General features: G+C 35.2%; 2 protein-coding genes across 2 annotated transcripts; one reads left to right on the top strand and one right to left on the bottom strand.

Annotated features, from left to right (window-relative positions):
- Nucleotides 1-1254: 1254 nt before the first annotated feature.
- Nucleotides 1255-6929, bottom strand: LOC124636475. The gene is made up of 4 exons (XM_047172578.1): nt 6625-6929; nt 2255-2434; nt 1740-1899; nt 1255-1473 (listed from the first exon to the last, which is right to left on the bottom strand). Exons 1-4 carry the CDS (start codon nt 6715-6717, stop codon nt 1400-1402), a joined length of 507 nt encoding a protein of 168 aa, XP_047028534.1. The 5' UTR covers nt 6718-6929; the 3' UTR covers nt 1255-1399.
- Nucleotides 6930-13544: 6615 nt separating this feature from the next.
- Nucleotides 13545-16204, top strand: LOC124636619 (G-protein coupled receptor moody-like). Its single transcript, XM_047172785.1, has 3 exons — nt 13545-13974; nt 14789-15027; nt 15155-16204. The coding sequence occupies exons 1-3, from the start codon at nt 13762-13764 to the stop codon at nt 15921-15923; spliced, it is 1221 nt and encodes a 406-aa protein (XP_047028741.1). The 5' UTR covers nt 13545-13761; the 3' UTR covers nt 15924-16204.
- The last annotated feature ends 411 nt before the right edge of the window (nt 16205-16615 follow it).

Raw genomic sequence — 16615 nt, 5'->3', positions numbered from 1 at the left:
GCCAATTTCTTCAATGTACAAAAATTACTTTTCTACAGATTTATTATATGTATAGATTTTCCTACAATTTGTTTTAAATACTTCACCCCATATGTAGTTTCAGTGAACAATATAACATGCAGTATTGCCCTTGCAAAGCAATGGATGAATTACATAACAGTTGAAACACGGCATGGTGAACGAGAATATGTTGTAAGCGACTTTTTATGCAAACCACCGCAATATCGAGGCGATAAATTTATCGCCGGGATTACTCTAAATTTTGCTTTTATTCTAAGCGGCTGCTTCAAACGCTTTTTATATGCTTTCGTTACGCAAATATGGAGAATACTCGTCTGATAAAAAGTTGGCCGTACTTACTAGAAAGTTCTGTCTGAAATAAGTGTGTGTGATTTTCCGATGCATTGTAAAACGTTTTAGGAGTTATAAAATGACTTAAAACTCCCTTTATATCGCCACAATTTATATCAGAACATTATAAGTAAGTATATAGTAAGAGTAGGCAGTCTCAAATTACATATAACTTTAACCGAAAATTACCTAGCAGATTTCTCAAATAAATCATCAATAAGAAGCATGAAGATTGGCGATATTGGTAAATAAAACTAACCTTGTCCAGTTTAGGTTCTATCATAATAAAGTTAAATCCAGGAAGGATTTAACTTTATTTTAATTTTGAGAGAAGCGATGGCGAATATAAAACATTCGTCAGAGGTTGTCATAATAAACTTCGATAAAGTTTCTCCGCCTGAAGTCAGGTCGGTACATAATCTAATAATGAAAAGATTATACAGCTCGTTTAAAAGTCTTTGATCATTTAGAAAGACGATTCACTTTCAACTCGAGTTTACAGGAGGGATAAACTCCGTATTTACTTGAATAATAAACGAGATATGCTTTGTATATCTTTCAAATAAAGTCAAGATGTTCTTCATTAACGTTTGAATGATATAATTTGATTAATCTTTGCTCAATGCTCTATCAAAGAAAATATACAAAGAAAAATCTTTATTAAATCTATAAGGTTTACAAATTGATTTATTTATTAACAATGTTGATTTGCATTATTTCTTAATTATGTTATTTTTTATTGTCTATAAAACATTTTAACGCCAAATGCGAATTACAAATGTTTATAAAGGTAGATTTAAGTAGGTACATTTGATTTCATTTTTACAATTGGTAGGCTAATTAAGCTGTAGAGTTGCATTATGACATCAAATATTGTTATAACAAGGTACTTGAACACACGATGTATTTATATCTACATAATAAAAAAAAAATGTGACAAAAATAAAATAGTAAAAAGGTCTTATAAAAGTTACATTATATCCATAGCTATCTTACAACAGTGTTTTGGTAAACTATATCTTAAAACTGTTATAAATATGGTTTATTTCTAGTAAAATAATATATCGGGTTCAAGTGAACTTTCGTAGCTGTTGACAATAACGACAAAATAGATGAACAAACCTGAAATTAAAAACAGTAAATTAACGATCTGCCTAGCCTTTTCCAAACTATGTTGGGGTACGCTTAGTACAAGCTCTTTACATGGGGCGATTGGCTTATCAAACTACGTTTCCTTGCTATTCATACCAGGTTACTATGGATCAGCCCCACCAAATAAAACTCTGGCAGTCAGCTTCAAAAACTTAAGACTGCAGAAACCAATGCAGACCTATAATATAGCCTGAACCATATGAGAACTTATTCAAATGACTGAATGATAAAATTACCTTCAAAGAAGATTGCAATGAGGAAAGTCAACAATGCCTGCGCATAATGATGGGCGTGGAAGGTGATGATGATCTTCGCCAAGAACATGCAGAAGTATAGCGTCAGCATTGCTATGTAGGACACCACCCACAGTGTTAGCACGTAACTGGACCCTTTGCGCTAAGAAATAGAGTTCAAAATTAAATTGCCATATTAAGGATATAGTTGGCATTCTCTTCTGGACTGTAAGCCGGTGGAAGACTAGATTCAAATGCAGTAAACAATCATTAAAATGCCGCATTAAATTAGGTATAGGACTTAGTCATTCTCATAATTTCGAAAACTACCATCATCATGCGAATGGCGCAAACATATTCTTTATATTAAATTCAAATTACTAAAATCGATGTACAGATAAAATGAACGTCACAAAACATGAAAACAGTATTTTAAAATAAACAATAATGATGACTTGAATACATTGTAAACATTTTTTCAGAAAATAATACCTATATCTATTAGTAGGAAGATTTACCCAGAGTCCGAACCACAGCAACATAATAGACACGGTAGCCTGGTACAGAGAGGTGCTCGTACAAAACAGAGAGAACACCATATTTATAGCGTTCACGGGATTATTGTTATACGTCAACTCCTTAGAAGACATGGCTAAGATCATGCCCAGGGAAGTGAAGAGCGTCGCTATTGATATTAGCTGGAACAAACAAAGATTAGAAGTTATATAAGTTTCCTAGCAAAATTGCATCCAGTTTCACTGAGTTAAAGCACTACGAGAAGATTCTGAAAGACCTCCACGGCCTTTTACGCATTTGAGAGAAGTGCTAATAGAAGAACCCGGCACGCTACTTCTGACTTCACCCATTATAGAAGAAAGATATCCATGAGAATTTCCTAAAAAAAAAAAACATAAACTGGAACTGAAGGACGTGTCTTTCAAAAATGCACCATAACAAAATCAAATGTTAATTAAATTATATAATATAAATTATATAATCTATACATATAATAAATCTGTAGAAAAGTAATTTTTGTACATTGAAGAAATTGACAAAAAAAAATAGCCAGCATGTTAAAGGATAACTAACAGAACCCATTTCCATCATTTTTGTCATTTTTGTCTGTTTGTCTGTTTGTCTGTTTATCTGTTTGTTTGTTCGGGATTCACGTAAAATCTACGAATTAAATGCAGACAATGCTTATATACAAAAATTCTACGTAACTTGGGGTATTACTTAGTTTTTGTTTCATCGAAATCGATTCACTCTATCAAAAGATATGATTAATTTTGTGAATTCAAGATGTAAAATATTACGACACGCAATCTATTTGTCAAAACTGTACATTTGAATGTTGTACTTATATTAGTTGATCGGCCTATTATTAATCTTTACACAGAAAATCACACCTTTATAAGTAACTTCGGAAGAAAAAAAAAATATGAAAATTTTGTTTAGCCAAGGTTAAAGTAGCTCCATCTGTGGTACCTAAATAAAATACATCAAATTTGTCAAAGGAGCGAGGTGGTAAATGACAATATTACCATACATTCTTTATCCCACCCAAAACATAAATGTGAAAGACTGCCAAGTTCGATAATATGGGAACGCTTCGCCTATAAAAGAAATGAGATCTGAATAAGTACCAAGTTCCATACACATACCTGAGTTAAAAATAGTTACTTTTTAATGATGCTACTTGGCAAGTTTTCACACACCTTGTTATAAACCTACTAAATGCAATGAATCAAGTATTTAATTTTCTATTAAAACTTGCCAAGTAACATCATTAAAAAGTAACTATTTTTAACTCAGGTATGTGTATGGAACTTGGTACTTATTCAGATCTCATTTCTTTTATAGGCGAAGCGTTCCCATATTATCGAACTTGGCAGTCTTTCACATTTATGTTTTGGGTGGGATTTCATTTATTTTTGTAAGGTTGTTTATTTTATTTTTTGACGTGACAACGTCTTATAAATCGATGGAGCCGGCTGCACGCACGAACAAACATGACTCATGCGGCGTTACCTCGCTCTGAGGCGTTCCGTTTAAGGCTTGAAGTGCAAGCGAGAGCACGCAGCGAGCGACAAAGAGGCACAATCAGCAGCTACTCACGTTGTCACGTTCAACTATCGTCAGTAAAACGACTTTACAGACAATGGTTTTTTTCATATGACTAAGTTAGTTAAGGAAATGACTCATTTATTCTATCTTTCAGATTTTTTAATATGCACGCTTCTTACAAAGAAATGAACTAGATTTACCAACTGACTGACATGACATGTTATCATATATTATGTTTGTAGATCAAAGTTACACATTCGTTATTTTCGAAAGTGACTCACACTTGGCCGTTTTCAGATTTTTACTTTACTTTGACTAAATACAAACCTTTGTAACGAATTTCAGATCGGTACGACCATTCGAAGATATATTATATAAATATAGATAAATTTAGTTCGTTTTAGTTCCTTAGGGGTATAAAACACCTTCATTATTTTAAAACCGACTCACACTTGACCATTTTCAGATTTTTCCCTTTACCTTGACATAAAGACCTACCTCCATGCCAAATTTCAAGTCAATACGACCATTGGAAGTGGTCTAGGTTTTTGATGAGTGAGTCAGTCAGTCAGTCAGTCAGTCAGTCAGTCAGTCAGTCAGTGAGTGTATAGTAAAAATAGCGATTTTCTGACGTCAATATCTCAAGACCTACAATAGGTATATTAATGAAATTTTGTATTTTAGATAAGTGAGGGGGTCTCAACAGATACTAGAAATTTGATATGCGTGAACAAAATAGATTTTGAGTTATAGGGGGGTCGAATTTGGCCCGAAATGGTTCGTGTAATATAACCCACGGCCGGTGTGTCGCTTTTTTTGCTCGAACTTGGCGGACACACTGCCGTGTGTCTAGATAGAGGATTATTATTTCAACAGATGGAGTTGTGTATTTTCCGTAATTCACCATATTTTAACACGTAGTGTAATTTTTCGATAGACATTTCAATAGTGTTTGTCAGTTTGCCGTGCCACATCAAAATCCAACTATAATTATTACCTTGATGAAAAGAAAATTAATAGTTCTCAGCCAAATTTAAAACGGTGCCATCTAAATTATTTTTTGAACATTATGTCAAAAATGATGACTTTAGTGGAACAATTAATTATCATTTAAAGTTACAGATGGAGTTCATATCAGGATTTTTTTATAAACATAGTTTAGCTTATCTTCCACTAATGTGGTGGCCTTAAAACAAATTACTTTGAGTGAGTAGTATTAAGTAGACCTTAATTATTTTTTCTGATGCAAAATATGTAAACTTAATCCTAGAAGAAATGAGGATCTATCTCTCGCAAGCGCTGCTAAGCGTGAGGAAGGTAATGTAGGATTCTGTAGCTTTAAAAACAAGCCCAGATACAAAGTGCAGATAAGAAATGGGAGCTCTCTCTATTTAATACCATACACACGTAAAATGCTTTATGCGTCTGAAAACGTACAAATTACGCGCCGCATACCAGAGACATGCTTACTTTCAACTTCTGATCGCAAATACACTGTTCACGATTACGAACAGTCTCAGTAAGACCCGAGCCAAGTCTAAAAACCCTAAAAAACACCTTTTATATAAATCTACGTTTGATGTCATTTAATCACAAAGACAGAATTATTCTCTGTTGCAAATCCTATCCACCTATATCCTATCCTAATCCAGAATGCATTGCAGGTGTGCATTGCACAAAAACCAATGGTATCCTATTCGACAAGTCAAAAGAGTTGACTGTTTAACTGCTAAGGCGTTTAGCGGGCGGCGGGAATAGCAGGCGAAGGGGTAAGAACGCAACTCGAGCGCCGCGTGCTCGCCGCGAGCGCGTCGCTTGCACTCTTCACACATGCCGCAGGGCAGCAAAACGCGACGTTCACGCAGCGCGCTCGCGACGCCCGCGCTACTCACACGCCCGAGGATCGCGCACGCCTAATGTGTGGTCAGCCTTACCATGAGTAAGTGAAACTATCCTACCCTATGCGCCTGCTGATGATGATGACTCATTTTATCATCCATCCAGCTATTCCCCAACTATGTTGGTATTGTTGGTGTTGGCTTCCAGTCACCGAATCTGTTTGAGTACCAATATTTTGCTTGGAGCGACTACCTATCTACCTATCTTCAATCCAGTCAACTACACAAGACGATATCCATGGTAAGACTGACAGACTTTCTGGCTTCTGATTAGTCGCAGCAGCTGCAGAAAATGTACAAATGACAGCTTTGTCAGACTCAAAGCATATAGACATAGATTATAGCTGTTTCCTGTGAAAATTACTTACGCACCATACGTAATAATTTTCCAAATTGGCTGACTAGATCCAGAGATATTCACAACGTCACAAACTTTACTTCTTTTGTTTAGATAAATGGTCACATCCACAACACAACCTTGATCAATGAATCTATGCGACTGCTAAGTGCTAATCCTAATTATACTGTCACGTGAAAGAATGCACCTACGGGATAAGTAGTATTTTGACGATTCTATATTGCCCACGCAGACGAAGTTGCGGGCAACAGCTAGTAATTATATAATAAGATAAGACTTTTTGTTCAATAAACAAAGATTCATTTTACTTTTTATTTACATTTATGCGAAGTAGTCATACCTAAACGGGAATTAATAGATTTTATTTTTATGTTACATGTCTACAAATTATATTACACTGTAACGAACAACACATTATATCGCAATTATTGAACAATAAACAATGAAACTCTATCACCCATTAAATACGTTACAATTTCCTGTTTTGGGTAATTCTCTTATGATATCATATTTATTTCAATCCAAAGTTTTCATGTGTTTACACAGAAAATGTTATTTAACTTACTATTGAACTAATTCCTACAATAATGACTCCTTCTCTCAGTGGGTATCCACACACGCATTTGGTAGCCGTACACCATCTACTTTTTGCACTCATATTTATTTAAATAATATGATTTTATAAACATTATTGAGATAAAAAAACTATTATAACCTAGATTAATTACGTAATAATGACATGATATACTTTCCACAGATAAAATGCACGGCAAAATATACACCTGAAAAGGGTGTATACGAAAAGTCTTACAACTGTCGATCTTACCACGAACTACTCAAAATACAGTTTATACCCTTCACTTCATATAAAGGAACGAAAAAAAAAACGAACAAAAAATATAAGTGCATTAAAAATTCATAAAATTAAAATCCTAGTTAAAATTCATACAAAACTAGAGTGCTGAGGTACGAATTTCATTGTAAAACAGTACATATTTTTACTTTTATTGCCGAATGTATACCAAGGCTTTCCGGTTGCATACCTTTGCTGCACCGAGCAAGGCACGCTTGTAACGTTGCACTTAAAATTTTACGAATACTCAGGAAAGCATTTATTTTACTGTTTATGACGTCACGTAGGAAAATAACAATACACTCATTTACATATAAATGTGGGTTATAAATATTACGCTAGTTGGTGACGTGCACTTTATGTTTTTTGTGCGTGCAATTAAAGCTTTCTATATTCACAAAAACAACTCAAAAACCTGTAATCTTGCAGTACTTAAATAGGTTTAGAAATCACATAACAGTAAAAAGGTTGAAATAGTATCATTATCGAATTTCTGAAGCGCAAAATTTATACGGGTTCTACCCAATGGCAGTCTAAATTACGTACCTATACTCAATTACACTTAGGTAATATTTTAATGCACTCACTCAGCTGCACTTACAGAGTTTTAATATGGCTCTAAAGTTTCTTCAATCTTAACCTACACGTCAACGCAAAGTAACGGTAACAATTTTAGTTACAATCACCTGATCTTCATCCTCACATCAGACAAAAGATTTCAAAGCCTAACTCTTCCTCAACAGCAGTAATGAGCTCTTCAACGTCCATTACCTTCTGTGATGCATCCATTGTACGTGAATGTAACTATACACCATGAAATACGTCCTTTGTCTCGAAGCCCCATAGTGATACATAGGCGCCATGTTCTATGCCTTAGAGAAATCACGTGGAATGCATGTTCGTTGGACGAACGTTCGAACGTTTACTAACGAAAAATTTTATTGAACGTTTGGCTTAACACTGTCGTAAATTTTGCAGTTTAAGTACTTAAAAACGTGAAAGATTTCGCAAAGAGCGATTTGGTTTACCATCTCGTGAAAGGGCAAAGATAGATAGACAAGTACGTAGGCATACATGAAACGTGCTTAATACCTATTCATTTAAACGTAAAATAAATCAGGAAAGAAACATTATATAAATTAGTACCAAACTCTACGTGAGTTTATTTACAATTTTGAACGTGAAAATAATAGAAAATCTGTCGTGTTATCTAATTCTTATTCTACTCAAAGCTTAGAATTAACTGAAAACATTACATCACGTAAAAAGTTGGAACACGGATACCTACCTAATCCGACCTATTTTTTGTATAAAGACGTGACTAACGGATTTTGCTTCCAAACTAAAAGAAAAGAGGGTGAAACATCAACGTATTTTCCTTATTTCCTTCGTCAAAGATATAGTAGATAGTTATCGAATTTAATTCTAGAACTTTAGAAATCCAAATGGCATTACTTTCTCGATGTGAGAAGCAAATATTTTACTAATGTAAGAAACGGTAAAAAAATTGGTCTGTGCATTTGGTCTAACTACTGCCACAAATGTACAAATCATTCGTACTATATGATAAACACACCCTTTTGCGTCAAGTAAAAACAGCACAAAAGGAAATCCGATCCGATATAATACAGTCAAAAAATCGCAGCCAAAGCGTTAGGTTACATCGTCACAATGACGTAAACAGTAGCGTTACTCCACAACAGTGCAAACATTATAGGCAGTTCCCTACAATGAGTCGCCGGCAAACAAGCCGAGTCGGCCGCAATTGGCCGCATTTCATCCGCATCAAACTAAAACTTTCGTCGCATGTCCAATTCGGCCAGTCGCCCGCCCGATTTGGTTCGCTAATTACCCTCCAGCCGCTTCAGTCGCTTTTGATCTGTTTTGCCATGATTCGCCGTGCGTGCTATGGAAGCGCTTTGTGGATTACCATGGATTAGTGCAGCCTGCTTAATATTAATTTGACAAACGGACTGCATGATTTGACCTGTTAAATGTAATTGTAATTTGTTGACTTTGGTTGACATTCAAGGTGCTAATGAGCAATTAGCGCGTCACTGTTTTTACCTAACTGTGTTATGATTATAATTTAAAGTTGCACCCTTTAATATTGGTGACGAGTTTTACTTAAACACTACTAAGCAGAACAGTCTTACTTTTTATATGGAGAGTTTTTTTACATCGAATCTTCTGCGAACCTGACTTACCGAGAGCCAATTTTCACATAAATCTTGTAAGTACATCATGATTTTCGCTTCGAATACGTTACTAGACGCGATGTCTAAAGCTTGAAATATATATTTTTTTACACTTGGATAATCCCATGAGGTTACTCAGAGGGCTGGATATATGTTTCCTATCTATGCATGAGTTCTTATAAAAATAAGCTCACGCTGCCTCCAAGCCACAACATTCTTCAAAGACCTAAAAAAGCCAGCAAACAAATGGGGCCGTGGAAGTAATCGAGCGTACAAAAATGCGCAAAAGCGTCTTATTCCGAACACAATCGAAAGAATAAGCGAAGCCTTAAGCACTCACTTAGGTCCCAAAAAAACATTGCTAGCATTTTAACATTTGTTGTCAAAAGCACACAATTTGGGTCACTCATTATTCTTCGGAGTTGGGCGGCGTTGGCCATATTTTAGGCTGAACATCTTGGGACACTGTAAGACTGTCCCGTTCCGCGGATATAAATAATGTTCCCGCGGGACATGTTAGGTTCACCACACCCTTAGACCCTTTTATAACCGCACATAATGGCCACACGTAATGTGAATGGCGGATATATTCACTTCTTCTGTACTCTGTGTCAGTCTGACGTTTGCTGTTTGTCTTGAATTCAGTGCGGTAAATGTTGCGTTAAATCGAATGCCAACGAAAGCTTTGCTCGTGTCCAATTCAGGGTATGCTTAAGTGATTTATTCATTTTTTGTATTTAGAACTGATTTGAGTGCCTACTTTCTAATGTACTTGCTGACTTATTCACGGCTCTGGGGTATTCAGAGCCAAATGCCAGGATATAATATTATTACAGAACATTATTAAGACAACTTCGTTTCAGTCAGTTTGAAATATTACAATTTTTAGTACGTGTCGAAAGCACGTAGAATTTTGTCATGAAAGTTTGTATTTGCTTAGGGACAACTGTTCGACTGAACAGCGCTGCACTTTGTCGTTGGGTTACAGATCAAGTGAAAGGCTATGCTAGATTTAAAAATGCATTTAAACTGGTTACATGTATCATATACATCATAGTCATAGACATACTACAGCTTTCTTTTAGGAATGAAAGAAGAAAATAAAAATTAAAACAAAACGCATCGATCAGACCGAATAATTAATCACTATCCTATGTTTTTTAAACTAAATACAAAATTAGAAGCTTTTTCTGTGTCATAGTAAAAAATGGCTATACACATATAAATGTGACTGATCGCTAAACCGACTTGAATATTTTTATTAAATAGGAAATTATTAAGCTTCTTCACACAAACGGCATTCATTTAAAACTCAGCGGTCCTCCTTCCAGCATCTGAACAGGCTTTTCCTCGGCATTCGGGTCACGTTTGTCATTTCACAGCGATCCGTCGAGACAGAGAATTTTCACACTCTATAAATTTTCGCCAATACGCGATAAGGAATCCGTGGGGTTTGCTCTCAATCCCGAAACGGGATTCTGTTTGTAATGTATTAGTTGACTCCAGTAAATATATGCCCTTTTTGATACATTAAATATTTATAACCAAATGAGTAAACGAAAAAGATTTGATGTACTGAAAGAAGTAGTTTTTCTGTTGTTTTAATCTGGTTTAAAACAATGCTTGCTTGAGTTTGATTTATTGTATGTAATGCTCGTGTAAGATTTATAAATAAACCACACAATAACATGGCATTACGTTGAACGAAGGAATTTGATTTCGACTTTGCATTTGAAGGATTTTTGAAGCATAAAACTTCATTAGAGCTCCGATTAACGTTATCTCAATTACGCTTCCCAATTCCCTCTTGAAATCAACGCTTTTAACTAGTACTCCCGAAACCAACTGTCGTTTCCTATAGTATCTGGAATGATAATCAGCAAAAAACATATTTATTTCCAAAAAAAAATGTGCACACGTGAAGATACACGTGCACTATGAGATTGTAGAATTGTGAAACTGATTAAAAACTAAATGGATAGTGGAGATGGAGATGTTTTCTTCCATCTATTTTAAATTTCCAATAAAATTTAATTTGACCTCGAAACCCACGAAATATCTCGAACTTTCTTATACCAGACTTACTCTCTTAAAACCTTACACAAAATAAAATTTAATTTTACCTACAAAATTCCCCTGAAACCCCGAAAATTTCCCCAAAACATTTTGCAGGTAATCATCTCATTTGGCTGAAAGCCGTGCGGTGACCGTGGACTAATCTCGTTACGACGATACCCTGGCTTCGACAAACAGACACACTTGGTTAAAGAGCCACTAACTGGCCTGATGCGAGGTCTTGCCAGCCAGCTTGCATAATCCGTTCTGCATGCCATCAACTAATATTTATTTACTTATTCATTTATTAGGTTCACCCACAGCATATAGGATATGTACATACACAATACACAAAATCTTGAGTTCTATTATAATACATGTGTCAAAACAACATTTACAATAAAAACGCCATATTAGTATATATCTACAGTAGGCACATTAAATCAAAAAAGAAAAAAAATGATTAATGAAATAAAAGCCAAAAATAAAAGTAATAATAACTAACAATATCAATAATATCAAAGAATACATTGTGTTTTGTTGCAAGATTCTCTTTAAGGACAGGTATTTAGATCCGTATTTTTTTCTGGAGTAGTCGTTTATTACTGGTAGATACAGGACACAGACGAACACTTGGTTAAAGAGCCAGTGATTGCGCTGATGTGATCCCTTGCCAGCCAACAGTTTGCATAATCCGTTCCGCATGCCATCGACTAATATCTAAGTATACATTGTATTTCGTTGCTGGATTCTCTTTAAGGACAGAAGCGATTTAAAACCTATTTTTTTCTAGAATAGTCTTATGTTGCTGGTGGATATACGCCAGTATTTTGTGTTTAAATTTAAACTGAGTGAATTATACTGCTATTGTAAATATGTGTATGTTGAAATACAAAATAAGATTTTTTTGAACGCAAAAGAAGATTGTTGAAATAAAATATAAATACTGCGGCTTCAAAGGCGTTGATTCTTTTTGTTAATCAAAGAGTAAATTGATGCAACTACAACCTTACCAATTAATTCTGGGAAATGATCAATGATAAAACAACACTTTTTACATTGCTGAATCGTTTTACAGTCCAATGAAATTGTTACTTTTTGCTGTTTTAATTATTTTTTTCTGAAGTTCGAATATATCGTCATTACCGGGAAATATTGGTGTTATACCGCTGCAGTAATCCGGGCGTCGGTCGAATACATTCAAATAGAGCTCCGAGCTTCGCAATGTGCCTTCTTTTTGCTCGTGCTAAATCTATCAACGGCTACCAACTACAAACCCATTAGGATCGCATACAACCAAATGGGTTTTTCTATTTTATCATTCTTAAAGCCGATACGTTAGATTTTTTCATTTTTTTTCTACGGTTTTTTGGTAATGATTCAGATTAACTTTAAAGTCTTTCCAAGTCATTCGGTGCAACAGTTCTCGTGTCAGCTTTATAATTCAGTTCAACTGCGTCCTTTTCACACATAATGACCTTTTCTTTGCGATGTCAGCAAGATGTAATAGCTCATACCGAGGATAATAGACTTACCAATCAGCAAGGAAACCAGGCTTACTTCTAAAGATTTCCCTCTTTGGGAAGTCGGTTAAAAAGGATAGCTTAAACTTTGCTAGATTATTCTTTAAAGACAAATTGTATGAAAGGTAAAGGGTATAGAGTAATTGTTCAAAATTAGGGTTCATAAACCCCCCTTTTTTATAAAACTGCAGTGAATTAGTATAAATGATTTATAAGTCCTAGTCCTATTTCCACCTTCTAGCTTAAAACCACTGGCATAATAGATAAGTAGAGATGCTTTTATTTTAAACAAGAGAATTCTATGCAAAACCTATTTTCACTACTAAAGTATTTACTCTATAAACAAGAATGTTATTTACAGCGCAGTGGCCAGTATTTACTTTAGAACTGTTCGATTTTCAATTGCGGCTGCAATTTTCGCTGACCACTGACCGCTGTTTTAAATCTCAAAAACAAGTGAATTTTAATCATTTGCGTGGAAACTAGATTAACTTTAATTGACTGGTATGAACTAGGAAGATTAGTGATATCTTCCTATACTGAGTCGGTCGAAGCATCTGGAAAAAAAGTTCAAAGGTAACTAATATTTCAAGACAAAAAGGTATTTTCTTTATTGTCAGTCGGTAGGGTATTATACTGAGTTGAAACCAGCATATTGACAGGAAAATCTTACCATTGTATATGTACAGTCAAACAAAAAATAGCATCATTATTTTTAGAAATACTTATTATAGGGAAATATAGTCTAATGTGGGAAGACGTCAATTTACTCATTAATTCGTTACTTTATTTTACAATAATAAATTGAACGTAAACCACAAAAGTTTGACGCATAGGGAAAAATCTTTATTTGCTCTACATGTACAGAAAATACTTCAAAGCTGTGATATAACCTATTGGTGTAATACTTAATTGTTCAGTATCAAATTCAAAATGACTGAGAGCTATTCTGAAGAATAAATAAGAAAATAACTAGCCTTCAAAGTTTTAGAAGAAAATAGTGATGGCCATAACTTCGGGAGAATAGACGCGTGTAAATGTGTTAATATATTTGTGGAGGATTGTGTTAGTACATGATGGCTAGTGAAGACAACTTACTTAGTGCTTCGACAGAGAAAGGGTTCACTTTCGAGTTCAATTCGAGTGCTGAGCTGGCAATGGTGCCTTTGTTCCAAAACTATTCTGATACTCTCCTGAATGTTGCAACTGCGTGCTGCGTGATTTTCGTGGTCATAGGCATTCCGGGCAATCTTATCACTATTGTTGCACTTGCTCGCTTTAAAAAGGTACGTTTACTACACTTTTTTGTGAAAAAAAATAATTATGAAAAGTTTATTGGTTTTCGGTATTAGAATATTTAAAAAGTTGAATATATTTATATTGAAAATAAAAATACGAGGAAATAAAATAATTGAATGTCAGATGATTTGACTTCCAAGTTAGTACAAACTCCAAAAAAAATGTGTAGTGGTAATAATAAATGTATGGAATTTATTTTGTGTATAAATATCCTACCGAAGGAGTTAGGAAGGTTCATCTGACACGATCGGCCCGCGGATTGCGTGACCGGTGGATAATTACGTACTATTCTTTCGTGGTTAAGAAACCATGTTATTTAATTGAGAAGTCAATAACTGGGATCCTATGCTCATAATATAAAGAGGTAACTTTGTGTGTCGGTAAGCTTCTAGGGCAAATCCATAAAAACCGCAAGAAGCAGCTATAAATGCCAAGTTGGGCACAAACGTGACTGCCGTGCCCGGGGTGTGTGTGGGGTTCGATTCCTGGGTGTACCGCTAGAGTTCAGATCAAAAACAGCTCCATAATAATAATGTCACTTAGTCGCGTACGATAAAAACTAAAAGCCAATCCCTGGAATCATCCTTACCTATTACTATTATTAGGCATATGAATGTATTCTTAGGCGTTATGCGCCTGATGCGCCATGATGACGTAAATGCATTTATATATATTGCTCATAATACAAATTTTATTAGGAAGACGCAAAATTCTGAGTATTGTTATCTACGTATGGATGTACATTGTACATATTTACTGTAAATTATAATATAATTCTTATAATAATGATTCTTGTTTCAGATTCGGAACGCGACGGCGATATTTATAATAAACTTGCACATCAGTGATTTGATGTTCTGCAGCATAATCCTGCCGATGACTGCGATGACATTCGCTCAGAAAAAATGGACTCACGGCTGGATAATGTGCCAATTGTACCCTTACTTGAAATTTTCTTTAAATGCGACCTCCATCTTCACGATACTGGCCATCAGCATCAACAGATACATCATGGTGTGCCATCCAATGTGGTATCCTAGGTACGTGGTGCTCATTTATTTTTTAACATTACTGAATGCAAAATTCAAATGGAATTCTACAACTAAACTTGACTGAGTTTAAAACGTTCTCTTTTATCATCGTTTTGAAATGCACATCTTGTTTCAGGTTTTATAAAAGAAGAAACATATCAATAATGATATTGTTGATGTGGGCATCAGCCTTAGCAATATTTTTACCATCTATCCTCGGTAAATGGGGTCGTTACGAGTTGGAACCTAGCGAAGGATTCTGCACAATGTTAGAGGACAGAAATGGCCTCTCTCCAAAGACTTTCTTTTTGTGCGTTTCCTTTGTTGGACCCTATTTCGTTATAGCTTTATGTTACGCACGTATATGGTGGTTGGCAAGGAAAACTGGTAAAAAGCCTGGAAGCCATAACCCAAGACTGACCGAAACCCGAATACGTCCTACCCATCTACCACTATCTCACACCACATCAGACACTTCTATGGAGGGTAGAACACTCATTAGCTTCGATCCTTCGAGCCCTGGGAGCAGCTCACCGGACGACGTCCCAACGCCTAGAGAAGAACAACGGTTCAATTATTTCAAGGCTCCATTTAGACTTACAAGACGAGAAGTAAGGCCCAAAGCCCCAACCAGAAAAGACAAAAAGCTATGCGCCATGATTGCTGCAATAATGTTGTCTTTTTGCGTTTCGCATCTGCCTTTAATGATCGCGAGACTTGCATACAAGGAATATAAATATGAACCTATAGCGAACGTTGCCGCACACTTGCTGGGGTACTTCGGGACTTGTAGTAACCCCATAATCTATGTGATAATGTCAAGTGAATATCGGCAAGCTTACAGGAGTCTCTTTGACGCCATTAAACATGTGTCAGTTTCTTCAAAGATGAGTAGTTCTCAGTAATCGATGGACTTCGCTCTACATGTGTTGTATTTTATATTTTTGATGGGTTTGACTGGTGACCAAAGATATTGAAAAGAAAATTCTACGAAAATGTTGAAGAGGAAAATGCTGTAAATAAATAAATCGTTCACTTAACAATATAAGGACAACAACACATGTCTGTTTTATAGAAAAACAAACAGTACTCACAAAATTAATTTTCCTGTTGATTTGATGTCTGAACTTAAATGTATCCGAACTATGTCTAAATAGATCTCACTGTCGGCTCGTCGCCTACGTAAGGAAGACTTATAATTTATTGACTGTTGTACAGATTTTTATGTCTCTATTAAACTAAGAGTAAAAAAAAATATTTTCTAATATTTATTCATCGCTAGCAGTGAAAAAATGAAACTTTGGTTTTCTGTGTTGAAGAAGGTAAAAAATGACTTTTAAAATATGTATAGAATATTTACGTATTTATGTCTTATCTTTTTATCCAACGTCGACTTATGTAGACTTAACCACAGCATTGTTCTAAAAAAAAAACGAGATGTTCCAAAAATGTTTTCGACAATAATTTTCGTGTTGTACTTTTATTGTTTGCGGTCGTTAAGACCGGTACAGCAGAAAGGCGTCGCAAAGTGCTTGTCTCAGTTCGTTAGTTGTTCATTAGTGTTCGCGGGAGACAATAGCGGACTGTAATGTTCATT

This window comes from Helicoverpa zea, chromosome 14, assembly GCF_022581195.2.
Source record: "Helicoverpa zea isolate HzStark_Cry1AcR chromosome 14, ilHelZeax1.1, whole genome shotgun sequence".
Taxonomy (NCBI): Eukaryota; Metazoa; Arthropoda; class Insecta; order Lepidoptera; family Noctuidae; genus Helicoverpa; species Helicoverpa zea.
Note: the sequence above shows the minus strand (reverse complement) of the source record. Positions and strands in the feature narration are given on the sequence as shown.